The sequence below is a fragment of the Heloderma suspectum genome, chromosome 7, assembly GCF_057233095.1.
Source record: "Heloderma suspectum isolate Gila_16-S chromosome 7, 16-S_ref, whole genome shotgun sequence".
Classification (NCBI taxonomy): Eukaryota; Metazoa; Chordata; class Lepidosauria; order Squamata; family Helodermatidae; genus Heloderma; species Heloderma suspectum.
In genome coordinates this window covers 88,114,487-88,142,255 of record NC_139464.1, presented here as the reverse complement: position 1 = coordinate 88,142,255, position 27,769 = coordinate 88,114,487, and the positions used below count along the sequence as shown (strand labels likewise).

Sequence of the window (27,769 nt, the reverse complement as noted above, 5' to 3'; positions counted from 1 at the left end):
TCATCCTCTGCCATCCCCTTCTCCTTTAGCCTTCAATCTTCCCCAGCATCAGAGTCTTTTCCAGTGAGTTGGATATGCTAATGTATATTAAATAGACAAATTTAGAAATAATGGCTATAATTTAAATAAAAATACATTCATCTCACTATAGTGGGGAAGACCAGATGACCTGTGTGCCTGCTCAGCCTGTTCAGGTGCTTACTGTTGATGGGCAACTTCAAGTCCCTGCTGTCCCTTCTTATGGTTCTTTAACTTTAAATCAGACTTGAACCAGACATTCCTTCAGGTAGAGGCTGCCTTCAAATAGAGGACTGTCCTCTGATAGCTGTTCAAGGAAAGGACTGCCCCTCTGCAAAGTAGGACAGGTGGCCAGCTTAATCACAATGCCTTTCTCACTTCTTTAAAAAATTCATCTTCAGCCAGCCACAAACCTCTTCTATCCATGTACCAAGCCTGGGCTTGGTGAAAATGAGAAGTGACTTGGGTGTTAACAACATACTACTGGCATTGAATGCTAAATCTCTGCCCAAGCACTTATAGCAGCCTCGCATTACACATATGGAAAGAGACTATATGAAACCCTGTGTGTGACCTAGAAATTAAGGTTGCAGAATATATTGGCTTTTAAAGACTGGGGCAACTAATGCATATAATGTACTATTTTTACTCAGTTCAATCTTCTGTGACCTTTGTTTTGTAGTTCAAGGGATGCTTTCACATTGCAGGCACTCATATGTTAACAGCCCTCTTGACATGGTCATAACCATTCTTGATGTGCATTTTAATGTTTGTTTTTTGCATCCTAAGAAACAGATGGCTGCATGATTTGGACATAACAACAATATGAATTAAACGCTAATAACATTTATCATGTTGCAGATTTTTCACATAATAGAAAGAGCTGAATGATGTAGATTCAGTGATAAACATGAGACTGGTTGGTAGACATAGGGTTTATTTTGTTTATTGCACTATGACAGAAATCTGCAAACATTCATTCTCAATCATAATTAATAAAGTATTTAATATATTACTTTTGTATTCCATCCTCCTTCAAGGAGCTCACTGGCTAGCTTCATGGACCTCTTTGGGGCATATTAAGCACAGAATCCACCAAAGGCTACCCAGTCAGCTCGGTAGCTGTGGAGGTTTGAGTTCCCCGCACCCAATGCTAAAGCTCTGCGCATTTAAAATCATGGTAACATTTGAATGTATTTTTCTAGTGATATATTTGAGAACAGGCCTGTAACTTCACTGGCATTTCTCTATCGTGGGGGTAAGCACCTTGGTGTTCTCCAGATGTTTTGGACAACAACTCCCATAACCCCTGATCATTGGTCATGAGGGTTGGGGTGATGGGAAGTTATAGTCCCAAAAATATGAAGGCCGCCAGGTTGCCTCCCCGTTGAAGTTTGTTTTAAGTCTGTCCTGTGAATTCAGCTCATTTCACATGTATTGGACCGGTTTGGATGGTTGGCTGCTTTTTCTCTTTCAGGTTATAAACATTAGTTTTCAAAATAGCTCATTCTCAGGTTACAATCTGTCACATTAGTTTCAGTCCATCATCTTAATTTTCTACGTTAAATTATTATTTGTAGGTTTGGGCTTCTTCTTTGATCTCAATTATATGCCAGGAGAGCATCTGCAAGTTGAGACGAGGTGGAGATCTCTTTAAAAGTCCTCTTCTTGGATCCAAAGCCTGCATGAGAATGAAGGTCTAGGAAATTTGAGAAAAGCGTACCTAATTCCCTGGAGAGACTCCACAAGACAATGCATGGTAGTGGGTTGAGCTGCTTATTTCTTTGATAAGTCAAAATAATCTTAAAGAAATATGTGGACTTCTGCTATCAGGTTTCAAGAAACTGCGTAAGAACATAACTGTCACTTGGCACAAACCCAGAAATAGACTTTTTTTTTTTTTTGCCTGATGCACCTGGACATATGTGGCAGGCCTGGTAGAATCAGCTAATTAACAACACAGGCTTAAACAGGCACCTCATCTGGCAATGTAGTTAGTTGCCTGATGGTGCTCAGCAGGACTTGGTAGTGCTTTTTATTTTTCTACCCTAATGGTCTTCTGCCCACCTAATTTTGCCTTATTGTCAACCACTACTTACCGCAGCTTGAGGCCCTCCCAGGAGGCTAAATTATTATCAAAGGATTAGGGAGATGTAGCCTTGCAGCTCTGACATTTCTGATTACTTGTCTATGCCAGAACACTAATTAGCTGTGACTAATTAAGAAAAATGTTCCTGCCATAGAAAACCCTTTAAAAGAACTGAGAAGTAGAAAAACAATTCAAAAGCTGAGCAGTGCTCAGATTTGTGGACACACTTTATATTTCTACTGAGCTTTAACTGCACCTTCAATTGTGCCTATTTTTATTTTTATTTTTTAGTCTAACTTGGGCAACAAAAAGCCCCTTAATATAAGAATTGATCAGTGGTATTTCCCTTCATTGGTGGGGAGGAATAATTGCCTCCTTTTAACACTCTTTGTAGCATCAGATTTCCCCCATAGAGCATGAAAGAGCAAACCTTGTACATTTTCAAACATGTTAACAGGCCGTTCTGTGAGAAGGCACCTCGCACACATGCGTACGCGTGCACAGACACAAAGCACAATCCACCAAACACTGCTGGGAGCAGTCACCTTTCATCTCAGTGGGCTTTGCACTGGTTCCTCACAAGCCTTATTAAAATAAATGGAGGTTGCGCAGCCACAGTGTTTGATGGATTGCTGCTTTAGTCAATCATCTTTGAAATACATTTCAAATCCATCGTGCTATCCCCTCCCATATATATGAACTGTTTCTTTTGAAATGTGTCAGATAATAGCAAAGTAAACAACACGTAAGAGCTAACATTATCCTGAAATTTCGTATCACAGTGCATATCAAACGAGAACTGTTTTTCTAAAAATGTTCTGCCTGCCTTTAGACAAATAAAATGAGTCAACATAAAATAAAATTAGGCTGCAATCCTGGGAAGGAGTATCAGGGGCTATAGGATATATCGGATCCTCCCCTCTGAGAATGGAGAGAGAGATTTGCCCTTGGAGGGGGAGATCCAACCTCAGATTCCGCCCCACCACGAGCCCCTGCAGAAAGTTCTGCATCACTTCCCTCCTGACATCAGAGCTCTACATTGGGAGAAGTAAGAAGGGGGGTCGGTAAGGAGGTGTGGTATAGGCAGGTCAGGGGAGGTTTGATTCTAGATCAAAAGCTCTCCCCATCTCCAAGTGTGCCCCAAACACAGGGAGAAATTTACACCAGCCCTGGAGCTGACATAATGTCATGTCTGACCTTGACATCAGCTGGGGTGACTTGTCAGATGAAGAGCCTGACCTGGCAGAGCATACCTGTGGGGGGCCCTGACATTAGCGAGATCCCAGGCACCCCTGGTATCATTGGAGAAGATGCACCAGACACTTTTACAGCAGTGGGCTCTGAGGAACCCCCAGGTGGGATACCTGAGGGGTGTTCCTGACCCATGGCTGCAGAGGAGGAAACTGTGTGCCTGCTCAGCTCTTGAGAGCACTGGCTACAGAAGATGAAGGCCCAGGCTGCAATGTGGAGACAAAGTGTGCGCCTTAAGACTCGTAGTAATCAAACTTCTAATGGGTAAGGGTCTACTCAGGAATAAAGGTACCCATCATAAGTCAGGCTCCTGCCAAAGTGCAGAGGACTTGCAGCTGAGCCTGGGGCAGGACTCTGGATTCTCTGGCTTTTCAGTTGGAACTTGATAGCTGCTGGAATAACATCTTACTACCAGCTCCAGGGCCTTGAACCCTTGTTTCTCTGACCTTACTCCGTGACTGAAGCCTTGTTCTGCTGACCTTTGTACTGCTTGACTCTGCTTCTTGGACTGTGTTTGTATTTGACTGCTTGCCTACGAATGGACCTTGGCCATGCCTCAGACCTTTCCCTTCCAGCTCTTCTTCTTGCCTGGTAGTACTGAGCCTTTGATAATTGTCTGTTTACTGACTACTCCTGCCTTGAACTGCCTTCTTGCTGGACTGATACCACTGCTTGCCTGTTTGCCTGTTTACTGACTTGCCATTGACGTTGTCCTAATGCTAAGACTGACCCAGCACAGGACATGTAAATAATTTCCTGTCCATAGCTTGCAATGGGAGTAATTAGGTCAGCCCTTCTCTCTCAGAACAGAAAGAAAGGGAGGAGAATGCTGGTGTCCCTCAGTTATGTCCTCTGACATGAGCTGGCAGGGCTTAGAATATGTCAAACGCTCAGACATCAAAACATTTGCAATCTAAAGATAGGATTGCCCTGCTTATCAATTTTAACATAATTGTTGGTATCCCATAGCCTGTAAAACCTCCAGAATGAAACAGTTTATTTTTTAAAAGGTTGTGGTAGTTCAGTCAAAATAGATTTTATACATTCTCCATGAAGGAAAGGAACTGTGCTTCATTTTTTATTTAGCTTGGTTTTAGTATATTATGGGGTTAAATCTGTGTGTGTGTGCGTGCGCGCGTCCGTCCGTACTAGGCAATTTCAGCCGAAATGTTAATAGTTTTAAGATCAAATGTTTAGTTAGAAGGTAGAAGACATGAAGTTAGGTTCAGGAAGCAGGGGACTATAAAGTTCAATAGAAGGTCAGAGGAAGAGAGGGGGAAAGTTTTAACTCAGGAAGCAGAAATGAACAAGAAACTACCTTCCTGAGTGGCTGGAGTTAGGGAGAAAGAGAAAAAATTAGAAGCTAAAGGCAAGAGGGTCAGAGGGAGAAAAAGAGAACAAGAGAGGGAAGGAAAGAAGAGTCCTAGGCCCCATCTACATGGCATCGCTTTCACCCCCACCCCGTTGCAACTGCGCAGCATTGCAGCTTCAAATTAGCTTCTGGTGGTATACACTCGTGATTTACCGTGCTCTCCTCTAATAGACTTCACTGTGCCCTTTTTTGCCATTATACTTTAATGTGCACTGTGCAGTCCCGTGAGCATATGAGTGCGACACTACAGTCTCTGTTTTGTATTGTATGGCTTCTGTTGTGTCTTTCCCTCCCTCCTTAGGTAAAAAGCAGATGTTCTGTGTCCCTTTATTTCCACGCCATCTGTTTGTTAGTTCTCCAGCCTGAGACTCTCGCAGTGGTTCACGTGAGCGGTATGTGCCTACCCATCACTCCGAAATGGTGGCTGGAACGAAGTTGGTCCTCCCACAAGACCCCCCTGGCCCTTGGGCACTGAGTCCAAAACAACCATTGCAAAGATACGAAGCTGCAAAAATGTGCAAAAGTGCAAGTAAATAAATGAAAACGCCTCTCTGTGCCTCTGTAGCTGCGAAGGGGAGGGGGAGTAAAGGGGTGTCACAGAGTGACGCAAGCACTATGCACACCTATAACACGCTCACCGCAAAATGTGAAGTTGGTTTGAGGAAGGGACAGTCGGCTCACAACTGTGGGAAACCCACAGCAAATGAATGACATCGCAGCAAAATGCCTCCTTGGAAATCCACATTTTCCAGGAGAAAACCACAGATGGCTGTGAAGTGATGACTCTGTCATCTGTCCCAAGGGACCTTGACCCTCAGCCGCCCCAGAGTAAAAGGCTCGTGTAGATGGGGCCCTAGAGGAAAGAGTGAGAGCTGCTGGAACTGGAGAACTGGTTGAGAAAGCTGGATCAAAGACAGTGAGATATTGCTTGGATAACTGATCTAGATAAAATAGGGACACAGTCTAGTAATTAGCTAGTTAGCTGGATAGTCTTTATCCTTGGTTGTTTTTATCATTCTGATGCTCATGCAGTGTGTGTGTGTGTGTGTGTGTGTGTGTCCATTCAGATTTTAAATTTTAAAACGTTTTCCTATTGGCATTTTTCTTCAGCAGAATTCTAAATCTCATTCTTTGAAACTGTGTGATCTGTGTGTGTGTGTGTGTGTGTGTGTGTGTGTGTGTAGGTTACATACCCCATGTCTAACACCCAACCCCCATACTACCTCAAGTAGATACCTGAGACCTAGAGAGTTTTGAGGCTAATTTAGTGGAGGCAGCCAGAAATAAAGATTTCCACCCGGTGTGGCAGTGGAAAAAGCCACAAGAAGGGAAGGGCAAAAAGGCAAAAAGAAGGGAAGGGCAAAAACACACACACTATTTTGCCTGTTTTCCCTTCCATTCACAGAACAGGGTGTTACCAGTCCATGACAGTCTCCCAAAAGCTTGGGTGTGTATTTTACTCTAACAGATACAGTGTGTATTTACTCTGTACTAACAGAGAATTCACAAAAAGGAGGTATCGGCAGGCTTGAGGAACCCAAATGTTTACAAAAGTACAAAAAGGAAAAAACTTTAGGAAAAAAAGCCCTGAGGGAGAAAATCTCAACACAGCCCAATGAGGACTGAGCATATTCATTGGGCACAGAATTCTGACTGATTGTTGGGGAATGGGATGGAGTATCCTAGAAGAGGGCATGGCTGCTTGGAACCCTGAACATTCCACAGTGCAATATTTTGTTGCAGATCCCACTTGTTTTATTAAGCACTGAACCACCTCACACACCAGAGTGGTTCTCAGCCTAGCAGTGAGGCTGAGTCTGTTCTTCTTGCTTAAAATAAACCTTTACTTGTTTAATAGATCATATCTGTAAGACTCTTCCCTGCCTCTTTCAGGACTGAGCCATCAATATGCAACTCTTTTAAAAGATTACTCTTATTTCCCATTTATTCTAAGACCTTTTTATTTAAAGTGGCTTTGGGGGATTGGGGTTCAGCCAGTATCTTGAGGGGGTTAACCTTGTTTATATTTTTAATGCCTTTGAATTGGCATTTTTGTGGTATCATTTTTAATTTTGTTACCCAGACAGAATATGCTGTTGATTTAAACAAATAATGTTGAGTTTCAACTGCATATGTTAGCTAGTCCAGTTGTGGTCCTTAGGTTTTTCTCCATCTCTTGGCTCTCCTTGAACCACTGTGGTGACCCAACTGTCTGACTGTGAACACATCAGAATAATTTTCTCTTAGCAAGCATCCATCCCACATGAGTCATAATTCAACCAGCCTTTAGGATGAATCCTGCTACTTCCTCTTCATAAGCCTAATCATGTCACTTGCTTGACATCTTCAAACTTTCCTACTTCTGAGGATCAAGAATTGTTCAAACAGCAGAAGAGAGAGAGTGTGTGAATTAAAATATAAATTGCATCCTATTAAAGAAGAGAGAAGGGTTTGGGGGGGCATTCAGAGTTTATTGAGTATAGTGACTGATTTTCCCTGGTTTGTCCTATGCATTTTACAAAGGTAGTTTTAAAATGACCTATAACTATACCACAAGTGATAAGACTGAATAGTATGTTTAAAAATCCAGAAAACATGACAATTTAACTTTTTTTCTGTAGAAGCTTTCAAATATATTCATGTTGATTTAAAGTTTGACATTTATTTGGGGGAGGGGTAAATATTTAAAGACTTAGAATAGGATTCTTAAATTGTAATTTGAAAAATCACTGCTTCTAGATTGTACACGCGACAAAAGAAATTAAAATGTATTTCACAATATTATCCCACAATTCAGATGACTTTACAGTGATTAGTGTAACATTATAAAACTCATTTGAATCATAGGATAATATTGTGAAATATTACAGTATTACAAAGCTCAACAAGTTTCAATGTAGTTGTTGGAAAACAAATCTTAAACATACCCACATTAAAAAAAAAAAACAAGTCAGTCAGTTATGACCAATACAATTGTTTTAAAGGACTCTTTAAAACAGTGGGTTCCCCCCCCCACACACACACACAAATCAGTTGAAAATACCCCATATGCCATTAGACCAAAGCACAAAAAGAGGATAGTTCATAATTATGTATACCTTTTATCTAGGTGGCTTTAAAAATGCTATAGCACCTTACTAAGATCAATGTGATGTATCCAGCTGTAATAGCTCTGAAGCTGCAGGTGAATCTGTTGGGGAGTGTTAACTGGGCCTGCAGGCCTTCTTGTTCTGTGCAGTGAGGAAAAATCAATAGGATCCTCTACCATTTGGATTGTCTTAGGTCATATTTTTTCCACCATGAAGTGCCAAGCACAGGCACCATCCAGGGTTTATTGATTTTTTCATGTACTGTAAATATACACACACTTAATCAGCAGGAGAAACTCACAGTTTCTGAAGCCAGCTATGCACTTCTAGTACCTTTACCAGTGTATTGTGCATGCGTTAAACAAGCTTTTTAAAAGTCTGCCAATATTCATTTCTCTTGTGAAAAGCCAATGAAATTGTAGGCTTCCAAAAGAGAATAATTTTCTTTCTTGGAGGTCTGTGCAGAGAAACATAACACTATGAGCCTTTCAAAGCCAAATCATTGGTACAAGATGCCTGGGAATATGGCACAGTTAATAATTATTCCCAGTAATACATAGCAAGCCCAGGTTGTTGAATGCTGACAAGGTTGGAGCCAGACAGGGCCTCTGAGAAACAAGGGGAAGGTGGGATGCTCTGGGAAACACTGAGGTGCGCAGAAATGCAAAACACTGCGAGAAACTGAAATGTGGCAGGAAATCCAAAACAAGAACAACAGCCCAGTGAGACATGGTTAGTGGCCTCCAGGAGCCACAGAATGTTGAGTGTTAATTGGAAAAGTAAACCAGAACCACCACCCCCTGGGGCTGGTAAGTTGGCCTCTGTGAGCCTCTTACAGCTTATAGAGGGGTAAGGCAGTCTGTGAGATCTACTTTGGTTTTTGTTTTGTGTTTTTACTAAAACCCCAAGATCCACAAAGCAGAGCCTGGTGCAAAATACATACACTTACCATTAAAGAATTCTGAGCCCAGGAATTTATTTTCAGTACCAGAACTGATCTGAGCTCACAGTCCTTCCACCCCAAAATCGACTTCATTTCAGCAGTATAATTTGAGGGGGCAGCAGGGGGTAGGGGGTGGTTTGAGTCCTTTTGTTGTTGCTATTGTTAAACAATTTGGAGTAAAAAATCCATGCCAATCTACTGCAAATCACCCAGAGATCTGCTTTCTGTCCATTCCTGGCCTATAGTATCTTGGAGGAGGGCATGGCTGGTTGGCTGGAACCCAGGCCAGGTGTATTTCTGTTCGGGCAGGGCCAGGGAACCTCTTTCAGCCTGAGGGCCAAATTCAATTTCAGAGAAGCTCTCAGGGGCCACGTTCCAGTGGCAGGCAAGGCTGAAGGCAAAAGGGATGGGGCCACAAATACAAAAAAACAACCCCCAGCACATTGTAGTTTAAAGCTCTTACTGCCAGTAACTAAACTTTAGAAGAGCCATATCAGCAACTGAGAATGGGAAGCACGCACGCACGCACATGCGCGCGGTCATGCACAAGCTGGGAAACCACCAAACAATTGGTTGTTGGGTGAAAGGGACATGATCAGATCCCAGAGGGCTGGATTTGGACTCCAGGATGGCTAGATTTGGCCCGCAGGCATGAGGTTCCCCACCCTTGTGTTACAGGTTGAGAATACGCTACTATATTTTGTCGCAGTTCCAACTTGTAGACATTAATAGTTTCAGTGGGGAAAGAGGTGGTCCTAGCATCATGATAGGCAGCATGAGCATCTTCACCTTATGCAGTAAACTTTGGAATAGGAAGTGTAATGCTGCAAAAAAAAAAACAAATAGCATCAATAACAACCTCTATAGCCATTTCTTGACTGAACTTACCATTTTACTCGTGCTGCATTTCCCATATGTGTGGTTTACTGCATGGGAATAAAGGACGGCAGGGGAGTGGAAAGTACTAAGCTCTAGGGTAGGTGAAGGCAGCAAATGGCCTATGGCTTGCCTGTGGTTCCAGTAGCAGAACTGGGGTGGGGTGATACGGGTGTAAAAGGAGCTTCAAAGATCATAACATACATTTTCAATTATTAAAATAATAACACTATGCAGTGCTTTTTCAGTTTGGACTAATTAGAAGTATTTAAGATGGTGGTTGAATATTTATTTATTTATTACATTTATGTCCTGCCCTTTTTCCTCCTTAAGGAACCCAAGGTGGTGTACATAATCCTTCTCCTCTCCATTTTACCCTCACAACAACAACTCTGTGAAGTAGGCAGGCTGAGAGTCTGTGACTGGCCCAAAGTCACCCAGTGAGCTTCCATGGCCAAGTGGGGACTAGAACTCAGATCTCCCAACTCCCAGTCCAACACTCTAACCACTACACCACACTAACTGTCCAGATATCCACTTGCTTTGGAGGCTTAGTACAAGGGCAGTGGGCCAGTTGGTATCTGTTCATTGGTTCTGTGTCTGTAGCAATTAACACTGACTAGTGCTGGAGGAGGAAGAAAGAATCAGACACGTGATTTTGGCCAGGCACCACCCATTGGACAGCAAAAGCCATTGTTAGGGGTTTGATACAACAGCTCCTGGGCCAATTTATAGCAAGCACCAGGGGCCCTTGATGTGAACAGTTACATTTCCAACAGCACTCTCCTTAACTTTGAAGGCTTAAAGGCCCTCAACAATTCTTGCGTCATCCCTGATTTTGCCAAGAACTCTCCACTGGGTCATGCCAGTAGTAACTCCTACTTTATACAGAGGTGACTAGGATGGGCTTTTCGAAGTATGGTTTTCCATTCTTTATTTCTCAGTTGATAAACCATTACTTGTCAAGGACTCAGGTTTTCCACATTTCAAGATAACACATTCTAAATAAGAATATTACAGAATAAGCACCAACTGCAGTTTGACACCTGCCAGATTACTAAAAGTATGATAGGTGCACATTATGATTAGCTTTCTGCCTCATTGCACATTAGTAATGTACCTGTCCACTTCTGCTCTAGTACTGAATGATTGTTCAGTATCGTATTGAAAATTTAAAAATCTAGCACAGCAGAGGAAGGACAGGCAATGGTAGCCCAGAATTGAGGTTGAATTTCCAGTCTCACCTTAAACCATCACCTACACCCCTGTCATACATGCAAAGAGAAGTAAGAAGGAAGAATTAGAATTGTATGGAGAAGAAGGACAAATTAGAATTAGAATTCTATAGAAGATGGCCATGCCTAGAGTGATTGTTTCCTCCATGAGGACAGAAAGCAAATGCCCATTCTAGGCAGCCAGTAGCCTCTTGAGCGCTTTTCTTTCCTGGTGAAGGGGAGTATATACAAAGGCTGTAGCAGTATTTCAGGGTACTTGTGGTCAGAGTCTTCTCCCCATACCAGAAGATAGTTGGTCTTCCAAGCATGATGGAAATGACCAAATGTGATAGAAATGAACCACCCATCTTTTAATAGGTAGATATTTAGTTGTGCTAATTTAAGCTCTGTTTACTTACTAAAGCCTTGGTGTAGTAGAAGACCAATGTGTTTAGGGAAGAAGAGTTCAGCAGCTGCTGGAGTGGCTCTGTGCCCAAGGAGATTTGACTCCAGTCCTTTTGTTTATGAAAAGAGAAAATCATGTAAGTAAAAGAGGCTGTCTTCCAATGCATTTCATATTGTAGCCTTCCACCTCTTGCAGAACTGTGTTGATTGAAAATCTCACGTAATATTAAGTGGGTGGTTGTTTGTCTATATCACAGAACTACAGCTTGGTACAGCACAATATGGCAACTTTGCAGCATTTGCTCAGGGGAGCTCTAGCACTAGAATATGATAGGGCACTAAAGTTCAGGTATAAGGATTGGCAGAAAGAGAATTCCATGTGCCATTTCTATGAGTCCCTTATTGTAATAAGCATTGATGTTGGCACATAATATTTTAAGTAAAAATAACATTGCAGATGTCTAGATCTGGAAGGCAGCTCTGTGTGCATTTCCACCCTGTGCTAATGTTTCAGCTCTATTCTGCATCTACCATATGTGTGGGAAGACACACAGGACAGACAGGTCATAAAAGATGCAATTTAAAACTGCATCAGTGCGATAAACAAGTTGTTTTGGTTTTGCTTTACTTTTGGTTTCAACATAATCATTAAATAGGGAGGATTTGCATGGATTTCATTGCAAAATTAAGCTTTACTGTGAAGGCAGAAGTAATTGCCATAAGCTACTAGCTTTCTTATAGTTGTACACCCCATTCCTGAATTCTTGGGACAGGATGATAGATGAAGCTAATTTAAAAGCTTGATCCTCCTTTGTCATAAATAAAATCCTCTCTTTTTTGAATGCATGAACATTTAACTGTGATTTGTAGGGCTGGGGAGAAATTGTGATTTTATCAAAAATTCATGGAATTGACCCAGTAATTTAATAAATTATTTTGTGAAATGGCATCTCCCCCACCTGTGTTTCTCCAAATAATTTCACTGATTCTTCAACATATTTACTTGGGAGTAAATCCCATTGAACTCAGGAGGGTTTACTTCTGATTACGCATAGGATTGCACTGTTAATCTCTGGTTCCTCTACCCCACAAAATATAGCATAGGATACCTTTTAAACCTTTGGGTCTGGTTTCAAATAAAGCGTCTTTAGATTTATTTATTGTGAGATATTCCTGTAAAAAAATCCAAATGCAGAAATACATTTTCCCTAATAATTCAGATTTTAAAATAAGATTGTGTGAAATAGCACACTGTAACTTTTTTATTTTTAACAATCCTTCAATCACTATTCTTTCTTTGGAAGGGTATTTAACACAGTACGTCTCAAATAAAATGAGCTGCTGGAGAAATGATCTATCCAATCTGTAAATACATTCTGTATATATTCAACTTCTATCCACTATAATGGTAGCCACCAGTGAATGGCAAAGGAAGCAGCTATTTTTTTAATGGCAGTAACCATATTGAATTTCCCAAAATTCAGAAAGCACTTCAGAGCAGGGCTTTCTGGGAGCAACAAAATGGAGGCTGCTCCTATTCTCTTTTCCCAAAAAGAATTTTGCCTCACCCCTGAAATATAGTCAAAACAAAACAGCAACTTCTTCAAAGTGGGTGAAACAGCTGAGAGATGGTCTTTGCCAATCCAGTACAGCCCTAGATTTAGGCATGTCTAGTGACAGTGCTCTTAGCAGGGCTGACTCAGGAAGTAGTTATCCAGTTCAGGGCTGGTACTGTTGATTTGGAAGCGATTCTGTTTTAGGAACTAGCACTGCCTGCTGAGCCCATACAAGTCCATTTATTACAGAAGGCCCCTCAAGTCTCCAGTGCACTCTTATCCCAAAGGAAAGTGATCCTACCAAAGGCTCCCTTGGAATTCCATACCACTTGGTTTCAATACAATCACTGGACAACAGGGAAAGGAGGCATGTGAAACAATTTGTTATAGCTCTAATCAAGGAACCCCTTATACCTAGGAGCTTCAGCTGCATGCACAAGGGCTTCAGTGTTGGGGGTAGCTCCACCACATGCAAATAAGAAAGCCTCACGCAGAAGCTCCATATATATAGCGGAGCTCCTCTTCAACTTTGCATTGGGCTGAAAGTGCTTTTAATAAAGAGTATACACATTTAATGGTAGGCTGCCAGTTACACGTTTTCAATATAAAGCAAAAGGAGATAGTTGGGAATGCTTTGAATGGGCTGCAGAACCAAAGCTCTCCATGCAACTTACCCTGAAAAGAGCTGTCAGCATAGTTTGGCTTCAAGGCAAAAGCTCTCTTGCCCACACACCAATAGCTTCTGGGAGAATAAATCCCATTCCCAGCAATTTGTCTGCTTCTAAGGCCATGAAGTATTGTTATTGGTTGGAACCATAGTAACTCAAAAGGTGAAAGGGTCAAGATCCTTAGAAAATGCACAAGATTTTAATTCCTCCCAATCTAGTTTCACTTCCCTTCAATACTGAGACCACCTGTCTTCTAAAATCCAGTTTGAATCATGTGAATTTAACATCCATGATTAATAATATTTTAACAACATAAAACTGCAGGGTGGTTAAAAAAGCTGCTGTAGGAAATCCTCTCCTTCTGCACCACGCAGTTCATCACTCACACACACACACACTGAAGACAACAGTGCTACTGTGCTAACATTAATGAAGTTATAAACAAACACATAGGATAATTGCATAAAATTAATTCTGACACCGGCACAGATTTTTACAGTTGTGATTTAGCATTACAAAAAAAAGCAGTATCATTTTTAGATAGTATTAATTTCAAGTGTACTGACTGGAGACCAGAAAACTATAAATTAGCTGATCGAGGATAATTAAGGGGGTGACACACACCATAATGGAAGATTGTTGTGAGTTAATAGGAGGTTTCAATTATGAAGTTGAACTTTGCAGGGGAAGGATAGAGGGCTTAACAGGCCATTAATTTTGAGCCACATATGCATAATGGAGAGTATCCAAATCTATATATGATCACTGGCTCAGATACCTATGATTACACAGTTCTGTGAACTGTTGACTCATATACATGTATAAAACTGAATATCTGGTGGATTTGGGTTCACAGTATTCTACCAAAAGATACACTTTCTTCCTCAAGCAGCAAAACGGATGATCTTTCAATCTGTATATTAGGTTTTCTCCTCAAAAGTCAGTATTTGTATAAAGCTGTGTGTGCACACACCACATTTTTATGAAAACATTATTTAATTATGTAAAGGTGATTAAAGGTAAGAGCCTGAGAATATGTGAGAGAAACTTAAATGGTGCGTGGTGATAATGAAGCTTGTGTATGCCGAAAAGGGTGTCTGTATAATTTGTCATTACTTCAGCCATTCACCATTCTTCTTATGAGCCAGTTGCTGAGAGGGTTTCCTACAGGAGAGCAGATTTTTTTAAATTTTATGTTCTAATATAAATGTTAAATAATGGATTATGTGTATGGATTTGGAACTTTTTTTTTTCATGGAGTATGGGTAGGCTTTTTTTTACATTCTGCAGTGCACTCATGTAATATAACATATTACAAATGACAGAAATTGTGTGGCTAACATTATAGGATAGTTTTCAGCTCTCCAGCTAGTTGCTTTCAGCTCTGTGTACTAAGCTGGCAAAGCTCTATGTTATTTTTCTGTCTTACCTGAATTTGATTAAATTAACTTCTCTAGTATCCATGTGATTAGAAAGATTCAGAACCCCAGAGCATGTTGTTAATTCTGCTGAGCTCAATACTGCATTTTCATCTGTGAGTCAAGCACTGGAAAATGTTACAGCATCTAAAATGGCAATTCCTTTTTTTAGCGATGTAACACTCGGCAGAGTTTAGCTTTTACCATCTTAATAAGCAAGCAGTCTTTTTAGTGGAACACGATATCATTGGCATTGTTCAGATTGTAACTCATATAGCTGAAGAAGACCAACCAAAATATTTACAACACTGGTTTCTAATCATGTAATCACCTTTAAAATGGGGATGTTTCTCTTATGCAGCCCCGGTTCATTTTGTCACTTGCAGGATTGCACCTTCAAGTAGGAGGGAAATGCAGCTCTGTTCTTTCAAATGCAAAACTACAATGCTTCCCTCCCCTCTCCATCAGCAACTGCATTCTGTCAGCGATCAGTTGCCAGAAGAGCCAACCTAGAGAGAGAGAGAGAGAGAGAGAGAGAGAGAGAGAGAGAGAGACCCTATGTGGACTAATGATTCGGATATAGGAATATGAGAGCTCAAAGGTCTATGGCTTTGTGTATTAGTACATATTGAGTCTTCATTCCAGGTAGCAAATAGCTGCATCTTTTAAAAAAGAAACTCTTAAAAGAGAAATCTGGAGTGCATCATTTCAAGAGATCATTTCAATGTTACATTTAGTTGAACCCCTCTCAAAGTGTTATAGATTAGGAGTTGAGGCAGAACAGGGAGGTAAGGATTGTGAATATTGAATATATTTGTTTTGTATTTCCAATAGTGGACAGAATAATGGAATTCCTTAACTACTTCTCTTTAACTTGCCCGAAGAAAGCTCGGTATGTTGCTCAATCCCTTTTCACCAGCACTGCCGAGAAACAACTTTAATCCTTGTTAGAAAATTGCCCGAGTCTGCGGCTGACAAAGAGCTCATGCTTGTTCCATTGTTAGTGCTCTCGGGGCCCTGAGAGTAGAGCCCTTTACAGCTGCATGGATCCAGCCTGGCTCAGCTGTACTATTTAGGAGAGGAGGGTTTGTCAATTTCTATTGACAATGGAGGAGAGTTTTTCAGTGCTTGTAGCAGTGCTGAACACAGTTGGGGATCAATGCCAGCCATTCAGGCTGCACCCTCTTTCATTGCTTTGGTTTGTTAATTCAAGACTAAAGGTCCACTGAGGGGGTTTAGGATGTTTAAGAAAGCTGATGAACTGAAAGCGTTTATGGCCCTGGTGCTGCAATTTCCATAGCCGGTGGCAACTACAGGCACGGAGGGGGCTGTATCCTTGTTGACCCTCTTGTTATTAAAAATGCACAAGCGCTGCGCTTCTCAATATTTCAACACTCTTTCATTGTCAATACCACCTTCTGAGCCCTTCAGCTTGTTACTTGCTCTAAAGATCTTCTTAGATTGGGTTTGAAAACTTCACCTTAAACACTAGATTAGACTGATGTTCTGTTTTCCGTGCTCCTGTTGATTTGTTGAACCTTCCCAGGGCTGGAAAGCAAGTAGCAGCTTGATGGGGAGACGGGTCGCTAATATGATTTACCAGTCTACAGTCATGCACAATAAGTGTGAATAAATACAGGGGTCTTGCAGAGTCAACCCTAGCCTTTCCTTTTTCCCTCTTTATGTTTTTGGGGTTTTTTTTACTTCAAAAGAGATATTTCAGGGGAAAATGAAGTGAGTAATACATGCCCTTGCAGGAGCTGGATGAACTAGTAATGGGGGGAAGGGGGAGAACAAATTTTCTTTTTAAAATGGTTGGCTGCTGTCATGCACTGGTGTGAAAAAAATATATAATGTACACTTTCTGTTTTATCCCTGTGTAGGCCACAGCACCAAAACAAAAAAAGCAATAATGCCATAGGATTGACATCAGGGTGCATTGTAATGCTTTTTCAATTTTTTTCCCCCCATCAGGAGAATGTGATTTTATCAGGGGGGGGGGGGATGTTTCAAAAGTATTCAAGTGCTTTTTGTTGGCTTAAAATTAAGAACTTCAAAATCTAGCAAACATGATTCATCAATCCTAAAAGATATTTTACTTAAAAACACAAAAAGCTTGCATACTGCTTCTGAACATTGCTCAGGTCTAATAAAGACTTTGCTTTACTGTCCCCAGTGTTCAAGTTGCAGATGGGAACCAGTCCCCTTTTCTTTTAGTGTCACCCCCCTTACCTATTGTTTTTAGAAGGCTATAGAGGGCATGATTTGGCTAAAATTGAAGAGGGGAATAAGAGGGTCTTGTAAATTTCATTAATGGTTCCCTCTACCTTTCCCTGCATAATTCAAGTACTGACTGTCCCTGTAAGTATTCTTCTCTGTGGATTGGCATTAAAAGAAGTATGGAGGCCCTGTAGTTTAATATATTTTTGTTCTGTCTTATATTGAGTTTTATCCAAACATTTCATTCTTTGAACAGGAGGACCCCTTCTGTGAGCGAACATAAACTTTTGATGCAACTCATTGTGTTCAATGTCCTGATCTAAGTTCCTAAGATTGGGTTAAGTTTAAGCCAAACTGCATCTATTATGTATTATAGCATGAATGATAATTGATGATGGTGTTGTTTCAGTGAGGCTTGTGGAAGGCTTTTGCCACCATCTTTGAAACGAATTACTCTTGTACAGCAGCAGCACTTGTTGGGAAGATTGCACCCAAAATGTGCAACATACACTCCAAGAGATTCCTCTCTAATTATAATATTCAGTGCATGTCTAGGTTCGCTAAGAAGTTCCAAGTATTTGTTCTGTATGCTACATAAGAAGCATGTGAATGCCTTCCCTTTCAGACAGCAATGAGATGGGAATCTCTATATTCTGCATTTCTTACTGAAAACCTTACATTTATCCAGGAACCCTTTTCTGACAATGAAAAGAAATCCAACCTGGAAAATATTCTGGTCAAAAATTTTGTAGTCATTTTGACTTCCCAATAGAAATGTTTTTTGGCACCACATAAAATCCCATTTTATATTGGTAAGGACTTTGCAAGATATTGAATACAGCAGGAATATGTTAAATAGAAATGAATGTTGCCCAATTAATATTAAAATTGTGCTAATTATTCACAATCAGAGCTTGCTCTTCCCATCCTGTTACATGTAACTACAGGCAGCAAAGGAGGATGCTATGTTTAAACTTATGGACCCAGTCCAGTCTAGCCATTTATTTTGTGTAGTGTTAAACACTGATTTTACATTTTAAACATTCAGGAGTTAGGGAAGCTCATGGCCAATTTGATCTGTGTGCACGGGACACATGGCATTTGTGTGTTTAGGGGAGTGACTTTGGCCAGAGTTCTGTTCTCTATTAGCCTCCTGCAACCCCATTAATTTCTTTTCAGAGGACAACGAATCAAGGCACTTGTCACAGTAACTGCAGTTTGCTCATTTGTGCAAGCGGCACCACTTAAGCTCCTGACTAATTGTTTGATGCCCAGCCTTCTTTGCATAACTAATCGGCAGACCACAATATGGGCTCTCCCCACCTCCATTGAAGGTGTTGGTCTTTCCATGGAAATCTGCACTAGATTGTGTTGCTTACCTCCCAAGATTAATTCTTCTAAAGGTCTGGTTGATAAGAGAACAGATTGGACTTATCATATTGCATGTAACAATGAATAGATAAAAAGAACAAATGACAGCTATCAGGTGAGTGAATTTATCATTGCAAGTGAATTCACTCAGATGCCATCTGTTAAGCTACATGACACTCATCCCGACGTGGCTGACAGGGTTCATTTGAATGCCACCTGTTTCCATGGATTAAATTAAAAAATAACTTTAATTATCCCTTTTAAAAGTATGAATAAGACTTAAAAAAATAAACTCTAAAAGATATATCCTTTGAAAGCTTACTTTCTTTAGGCAGGATTTAGTTCTAATGGTTACATCGGATACAGATGATAAGCAAGAAGGAAACTCCTAGTTTGCGTATATTTGCTTGCCTGTTCATGTAATTTGCAGGTGTAAAACTATAAGGGGTCAATATGTAGCTTAGATATTGTGTTCCTTACTTTCCTGTATTCTCCTTAGTTTAAAATAGTTAAACACTAATGTCAAAGATCGGAATAAGTCTTTGGAAAAAAATACTGATATACAAAGGCTGAAACTGAAATATAGTTCCTTGCCTAGACATTCTACTAAAATTAATATGACTGACCATGTGATCCTATCACTGAATTAACACCCCTTGGGCAGGAATAGCATCACTATTAAATTCCATTGTACCTGTAGAAAATAAAATTCTGCCACATAGTGTTATCATTATAGTATGCTACACTGGCATTATCACTATGCCAACCACAGAAGGGGCAAAAATGAACAGAATTGGAGACATGATGAGAGAAGAGGGATGCTTAGTCATAATTCTGTGCTTGGTCAGAGGTCAGAACCACCCCATCAACAACATAACGTCATGCCAGTGAGAGATATGGTATAAGTAAAAACACAGCCATTTGAGTCAGTGGGGAGAGTCCAAGTCTCTCCACAGGCAACTATGCAGCCATTCCACATGCAAAAAGGAAAAGCTGTTCCCTTTCAGTGCCACACACAGCACAAACAAGACCTACAGCAGCACTGCAAGAGCAGTGACCAGTGGGAAACCAGCCGTTCCTCTGTTCAGTTGTCACCTTTTTCATCCCTGGGACATTTCATAGGCTTGATCCCTGGAAGAGTACAAGTCTTCAACATGTGTGCAGCTCTTGTCTTTTCCTGTGGCTGAGTGGTTGTGCTGTTGATCTGTGGAGTGGCACACTTGAGGTCTAGTTTCTTTGCCTTCCCCTTATTCCATCTGAGATTATTACTGCTGGTAGGTAGTATCAACAAAAAATAGGCTTCACCTTGGCATGGGCCATATTTACGTTATCCGTGAGTGGAATTCAAAACTCACCTCTCCATTTTACAATTTACAATTAATCGCATTGCTCTTTCCCACTGAGCTGTTTGTAGTGTTCATTATTCTCTGTCTGCGTCCCACATCCCTCTTTTTCTGCAAAACGCATCTCGTTTCTTTATTTGTGATAGTTATATACCACTAAATATAACAAATATATAATCTTCCCAGACAGACCCAATACAACTGTGTTGTGTGCAGTTACATTGCACATTATCTGTGGAATCTTTAATAGCACATCAGGATTCAAGAATCCAAGAAGAGCCCTGCTGGATCAGACCAAAAATTCATCCAGTCCAGCATCCTGTTCCCCACAGTGGCCAATCAGATGCCTCTGAAGGCAATAGTCCCCTCCTTTTACTGCTTCTCAACCACTGGTATTCAATGGCATGCTGCCTATCTTGATTCAAGCCCTTCTCTGGGGGAAGCAGGGAGCTGTCACGTATACGTTCTACTACAGGGCTCATACAGGCCTGGATGTTGTGATTAGAATGGGACTCCCCTTTTGCTCTCTGGCACTGTTAGTCCAAGGGGTTTTTTGTGGGCTACTGCTGGCCAGACATGGGCTGCTGGGGGATTTGAACTCTTGTCTGGGCAGGGCTCTGGAACTTTTGGCTGAAGGCATCACTTACACAGATACTGTATGGCAGCCTTCCTCAACCTGGTGCCTTCCAGATTTGTTGGACTACGACTCCCATCACCCCACAAGCACAGCCATTGGGCACACTGGCTTGGGATGAACAAAGTTGTAGCCCAACACGTCTGGAAGGCAGCAATTAAAGGAAGGCTGCTCCATGACTCTCCTTGCAATGTGCTCACCCATTGCTTGGGGGAGGAGATGCAGGCTGTGTTCTACGATGTCCCACTGCCCCTGCTGTCATCACATGTTGATTATATTTTCTATGTATGTGCACTGTGGAGTTGTTGGTGTAGAACATTGTGATTGGTGGAGATGTTATGAGGACACTGTGGAGTGACTGTATTGGTGTTGCTACATTCTCTTATTTTTATGTGGACTGTTTTGCTGCTCCAGCTCAATAAGATCACAACTACATTATGCCAGTGTAACACTGGCATAGCTGTGGCATACCAGGACCATAAATTCAACTTGCCCAGCGTTTTTCCTAAGCATGCTTACCTGGAAGTTAAGCCTCATTGTCACTGGTGCGATTTACTTCTGAGCAAAGCTACATAGGATTGGCCTACATGAAAATGTGCTTAGTCTGGTCTATCAAAAATGATATAGAGGAAAGCCAGTGGATCTAGACTTGCCTCTTTGGTTTTGAACCTAATTAAGCCACTGTACTGTTAAATCTATCTATGGGATCAAAATACTAGAAGCTTCTTTTTTAAATGAAACATCAGTGTCTTAAGAGTTGGATACAAAAAGCTATGCACACCTGTATTGTTGTAAAGCAATATCCTCCTATATCAATCCCATCTAAGCTGTAAGTTACCTTTAGGCAGAGTGCCTTCCTGTTTCAATACATGCTTTTTTTCACTTGTTTAACTCTCAAAAGTAACATCTGCATTGCCACAACCTTTATAAATATGTCAAATATTATGTGAAAATCTCAGCATTGCATGTTAAACAGTTTTCAAAGCTAATCCCCTAGCACTACTGAGATAAGATCTGCTTGGCCTGTTATCAAGAAAATATAAAATGTTTGTAAAGGTCTGTATAGCTACAAAATGTGTATGCGTAGAAGACAGTATAGAATTACTGCTTTGGATGCAATTCCCAGGAACATCCCCAGTGGAAGCCATATTGAAACAAGTATTCATTTTTCAACTCTCATTCATTCAGTCAATTTCTATACCACCCCATAGCCGAAGCTCTCTGGGCGGTTCATAAAACTTAAAAACCATTAAAATACATTATACAAAATATAAAACCCATTCAGTTTTTTGGGGCTTCTGCAAGAAATATTCTGGTGGGTTGTATATGTTGGCATTAGGCCTCTCCTATTTGGAACCTTAATTGTGCACCATATAAAACCAAGTTGTTATTGCCAGGGCTGGCCCAGGCATACAGGCAAACAAGTTTGTTTGTTTGTTTGTTTGTTTGTTTGATTTATTTATTAGCTGCCCATCTGGCCAGCTACCCAGCCACTCTAGACAGCATACAATACAAATAACATATTTACATAATCAACTGAACAAAAAAACATAACAAAATAACACTGCTCTAAAAAACCCTAACCCACCCCAAATGCCTAGAGGCACTACCTGCACTTTTGGAGGATGTGCACAGACAAACCTTAGCAGCTTTTTAGCTAAGTGATATCCCCCGCTTCCCAGGAGACACAATGAAGAGACTTCTGATCTTCACTGGTTACAGAGGGGATAGGGTTGTAAAGAAGAGGAAGTAAAGAAGTGACAGGCATCAAAAATGAAAAAAAGGAGTGTATGGTCAACGCTTTAACTATTTAATATGCTGTTATGATGCTACGCAATGTAAGATGCATATACGAAGGAAGGGTTGTGTCGCAAACTTTTAATTCACTGAGGGCAGCAAAAGGCCTTTGGCTGACCCAGGTTATTGCTTTCTTGCTTCTGGTTGCATGCAGCAGCCATACTCTAGACCCCGTGCTTACTGCTTCTCACTCCTTGAATCTTCAGGCTTACTGATTCTTGTATTTGTTTCCTCCTATTGTAAAAGGGAGAAGAAATTAAATGCGGGTGGGGGGATGTAAATCTCTCCTTTGTAGAGGGGCTCCCTATTTTGAAGCGTGAATTCTCTGCAAATGTCACTTCACTATGAAAATGAAACAACTCCTTTTCATAGTTAGACTATAGAGTTCTGTTCAGTAGTCAATGCAGAGAAACAAAAACGGTCAGAAACAAATTTGACTGCACCCCATTTCTTCCAGGCATGCTGTGGCCTCAGGTACACTACTAATTCCTCAGAGTTGGGCTTGGCAAAGCAACACTCCCGTAGTCCAGAGTCTGGGATTTCAAAATATTTTGATGGACAAGAATTGAATCTCAGAGAACTGCCAAGGGGGCAATAGCAGTCAATTTGGGGAGGAATAATTTCTTCCGTCCAGATTTTAGTGGTGATTGGTCTGTCTCTTGTCTCCCTCTCCTCATTCATTACACCTTTGGTAAGGGAGTGTGAACTATAAGAACTGCAGGAAGCGTGTTTCATCATCAGATGGCCTCTTCTTTCATTGGATTTCATTTCCCTTTTTGCTAAGTGAAACTTGCAGAGCTGTGCAATTTTTTTTCTGCTCTGTGAATAATGTTCTTCCCCCCACTGTTTCAGCAATCCATTATTTCATGTAAGTGTGTATTTAATACTCTTTTTTGCCTACAGATAGCAAAGTGTGAAACACTATTTCACATGAGTATAGCAGATTTTGCTAATGTTAATTCATGTGAAGACCAATTCAGGTCAAGTTAGCCGATTTCTTAGCAACAACACTTGCAATTTTACTAACAGGAATTAAGGCATTATTGGCTTCAAGTGCTGATTTGTAGTCAGTTCCAAGGGCTTCATCTGCTGGTCATTGCCAAATCTGTTAAATGAATAGTGCTGGACTTGATTTTTTTCTCTCCTCCTTCCTTCTTGCAGCAATGGTACAGCAGCTCCATGAAAGTCATATGTGTATGGCTGGCTGATAGATTAGATCTCCAGCTTCATATCTATCAGCTGAAGACTCTCATCAAGATAGTGAAGGTAAATGCATTAGAATTTGATTAAATGTCATTGTGGAAAACAGAACAAAGAATAAAGTATGCTGGCCCTCTCATGATCAAAAACTGTCGCCACAATGATACAATGATACTTCTAGATAGCAACAGGAAGGAAATGGATGAATTGATTCCAGTCCTTGAGTTAGGCCCAGTACAAACATAATGCTTAATCATGGTTAGTGCTAACATGGTGATTTCCATAACCCTGGATAAACTACAGTTTAACTTGTCAAGCTAAATCTTGCTCTCTGGATGGTGTGTATATACCAACACCAGCAAAAGCTGCAAGCAAAACAGTGAGGAAACTACCACATCTGTGGTTTGATCAGTGCACATAACCATGGTTAATGCAAACATAGTGCATGTCAAATCAGGGTTTCACATCCTAATTTGTGGCCAGTCCTTAACTGTTATCTAGGACCAGGTTCCAGGCATCTGCTGTTTTCAGTAACTAGCAGAACTCGAGCCCCAGCAGCCATATTTTTTTGACATTGGACAAAAATACACTCTAATGATCACATCTAATTATACAGCATTTTTTTCCACTGAGCAAAGCACTTCCCATATATCTCATACATGATTTCAGTAATAAGTACAACTTCTGTAAGATCAGTATTATCTTCCCTGTATAAAAAATGGTGGACTGGGACTGTCCAGTTTATGGTTGAGATGAGATTAGATCCTATGATCCTGGTCTCAGTGATTCACTAAAAGTCCCAGAGAATCAGTTCTGATGCTTGTCACTGTTGAAGCAAAACAGTATGTACAGTAGTGCATTTTAATATTTGCGATGCAAAGGTACCTTTATACTTATTTGGAATAGGACTAAGAGAATACTTTATTTAGCAATAATCAATAACAGTAGCTGAATCAGTGTTTCACGTTGGAAGTCATGCTAGTAAAATCTAGAGTGGTATATAAGCCAAATTATACAAGCACCTAGCTTCTGATAAATATGACCCCCAAGGCTAAAATATTGCAAAATAGAGACCCCAAAGGTCACTTAACAAGTGATTGGTTTAGCGATGTAGTGGTCTGAAGGTCTATCTGAATCTGTTCAGTTACTTCTCAGGTGCAGTAATGGAACACTGCACAAAGAGATTGACAGGAGGCAGTTTTGCTTACTTCCCATCAGAGCCCACAGCTTCATGGCGATTTGAACGGCCAAGCACTACTGACTTGTAATGTGTGTGTGAGTGCATGTAAGTAAAGGCATGCAAGGGAATTTAAATGTTAGTTGCTGGTCATGAGATTATTTGTATAACTGTATTCATTTGGATCCTTTTTTACATAAGCTTGATTAATCAAATCTTCAGTTGTCATTATCAGAGTTGACACACTATACATTAAATTGAAGTCATGTTTCAAATCAGAGGCGTTTTGAGGGTTTATACTGACTCTTGGCATGCCTGAGCACTCTACCACATGCATGAGCCGCTGCTAAATACACCTTTGCTAAAGTGACCATAGGATTGTTTGCATTGGCACTGGATCTCAGTCAGAGCCCATGCTAGAGTATTCAGATGATGGTTGCATGAAGTTCGCCTGATCATGAAAAATATCGTCTTGGGTACAGAATAAGCAGCTAGGCAAGCATCTAATAAATCATCCAAGCCTCCTCGCTTTGGAAATGTAAAGCACTGCAGTTAGAAGTCAAATGCTTTTTGGAGTACTTTTTAAAATATTCTTATGACTTTAGGTGAAATAGAATGTAGCACTTGCTTGTTGTATGCAAAGTAGACCTTGTCTCCAGACTCTGTAGGTCAAACCAAACACATAGAGCCTATAAACAATGTTTCCATATGGCTGTCAGCCCAACACCTTTGTATGCCTTTGTTTTGCTGCATGTGTATAACAACTAAATAATATAGTGCAGCTTTACAATGGAAGAATCTGCTGGTGTCTTTCGTTAGACCTACTATTGTTGGTGGAACCAATACTCCAACATTTTTTGGTTGTGCACTGTTCTTTGTCAAAAAGAATATTATTATAGTTCTGAGCTATACAGTTAGGGCAGATAACTTATTTGAGAGAACATGTGGTGGTGGTGGTAGATAATGGACGGGGAGGAGAAAGCGGTCCAAACCACACAGCGTATCAGAGAACTGCTTGATGAGCTCAACAGCCAGCTCATCCTTAACACACATGTTACTTGACCAGAGTTTGATACCTTACTTTTGAAAAGATACTGTTTACTTCCGTTTTTATATAATGCAGCTTGTGTGGACTTTACACACACACGCGTGCGAAAGGTATTGCAAAGAATTGTGTTGGGACATATTTGAGGCTTTTTAGTAAAGAAAATGTTGTTAAATGGCTCTCCCACACCCACATACTCTTCCACTGACACCTGGATCTTCTGGAGTTGGTAGCCTTTTCTCATCTACTGTACTAAGTTGGCCTCCTTGGCCTTGTGTCCTTATTATAAGGCAACCATCTTCTGCCAGGATACCCATCAGGAAGGCCTATTGCTCAGCGACATGCTTTCCATAAATAAGGTCCCAAGTTCAGTCCTTGAGATGTCAAGGACTGAACTTGGGACCTTATTTATAGAAAGCATAACACGCCTTCCTTTCCTTCTGAAAGGAAAGGAAGAGATGGGGTAAGACTTAGCCTATCCTGATTTTGTGTGGATGTGTTTGTTTGCTACAGAAGACCTATCGAGACTTCAGGCTGCAGGGCGTGCTGGAAGGAACGCTGAACAGTAAAACATATGATACAGTCCACAGCCGTCTAATGGTAGAGGAAGCCACGGTCTCTGTGTCAGATGGGAGTGGACTTCAAGGCATCACTATGAAGGACAGCGATGAAGAAGAAGGCTGACCTTCTGTGTGTCTCATAAGGTGTTTGTTTCGTAACTTTTTCTCACATTTGCTTCTATGGTTTTGCCTTAATGCCCCGTAATACAATGTAAATTCATCCCACTCAAAGGAAAGAGAAAAATGGCCTCGGAAAGATGAGTTAGAAATGGGGGTGGAGGGTGTTGGTGCCAAGGATGTTCTAAAAACAATGGGGTGTTTTGGCATTTTTTTCTGTGTGGCTTTGCTTTGCACTGTGAGAATGCCAGCATGGAGCCCGAGCTCCACTTGTGCTTTGTTCCTTTTTGTCTGTAGCATTGCAGTCTCTTCCCGCAACTTCATGGAAGAGTGGGCATGCCCTGTGCAGAAATCAAACTATGTATGTCACACAACCCTACAGGCAGTCATTCCTGGACTCTTCAGTTCCACTGTTCAGAGCAAACACTGCGGCATTTGCAAGGATTACAGGCCTACCTGTATTTTCCATGGTTTGTTGCTGGGAGGTTTTTCTCCATTATTAGGTGAAGTGCATTAAAAAGAAAATCTTTCTCTTGGTTCCTAATGCTTTGATTTTGCTATATATAAAGGTAGGAAGATTGGAAGGACTGCCAGGAAAGCACAGAAATTAAATTCTAAGTGTTACATCTTCATCTCTCTTGAAATTTAAAAATTCTCTTATTTTGTTGAATGTTAGGAAGCTTGCCTTCAGTATTTCTATGTCTCTGTGAAAACATGCAGGCAATAAGACACCCCCCCTTTTTTTGGGTTACTATCAACTCTGTATCTAGCCCATGTTTGTATAAAATTCTAAAATTAAAAGATGTTTGCAATATTTGAAATCACTCAACCTCCTGTGTGGGTTTTCTTTTGTCAGGGAGAGCAGTTAAAAAATAATGTGCAGTTTCCTGAAGCCCTGCAAAATATGAAAAATTGCTTTATGAGAACCATTTGAGTGTCTATCCTATAACTTTAAAAAAAAAAACACCCTTCTATTCATTCCTATTAATACAAAATGTTAGATAAATAGAATATACGTACTTTATTCTCATTATTGCTATTTTTAAAAAAGATTCTGTTTTTCCATACCTACACACAAGCTGCATATATCTCTGCCTATTTATTGATGATGGCTTGAATGGATCCAAAGGCATCTGGAAGAGTACAGTGGAAAGAAGTGGGGGAGGGGGAGGAGGGTTACTTACATTCCTATTGACCCTGAATGTCTGGCCTTAATTTAGCAGTGAAGTGTTTTACTCCAATGAATTCCTTGAACAATTCAGAATCTCTGTGGCTTATGCGACAGTTCTTTGCAAAGACAGGTCATGCAACTTCGTGGCTGTTCTATAAGCATAAAGGCTTGAAGGATTGAAAAGTAGCGAGCTTTCAAGAGGGCTTTTTGTTGTTGCTTTGTTTTGTTTTTTAAG

The 27,769-nt window shown here is 40.7% G+C and overlaps 1 protein-coding gene across 8 annotated transcripts in view; it reads left to right on the top strand.

Moving 5' to 3' along the window:
* CADPS2 (calcium dependent secretion activator 2) overlaps positions 1-27,364 on the top strand; it is a 441,065-nt gene extending 413,701 nt beyond the window's left edge. For 4 of the 8 annotated variants that reach the window (XM_084810860.1, XM_084810859.1, XM_084810857.1 and 1 more), the window contains 2 exons: positions 23,426-23,530; positions 26,200-27,310. In XM_084810860.1, coding sequence (XP_084666986.1) covers positions 23,426-23,530; positions 26,200-26,370 — 276 coding nt within the window. In that variant the 3' untranslated portion in view covers positions 26,371-27,310. Of the gene's footprint in view, positions 1-23,425; positions 23,531-26,199 lie in introns of all 8 variants that reach the window. The other 4 variants (XR_014784449.1, XR_014784448.1, XR_014784450.1 and 1 more) reach the window with 2 other exon arrangements.
* The last annotated feature ends 405 nt before the right edge of the window (positions 27,365-27,769 follow it).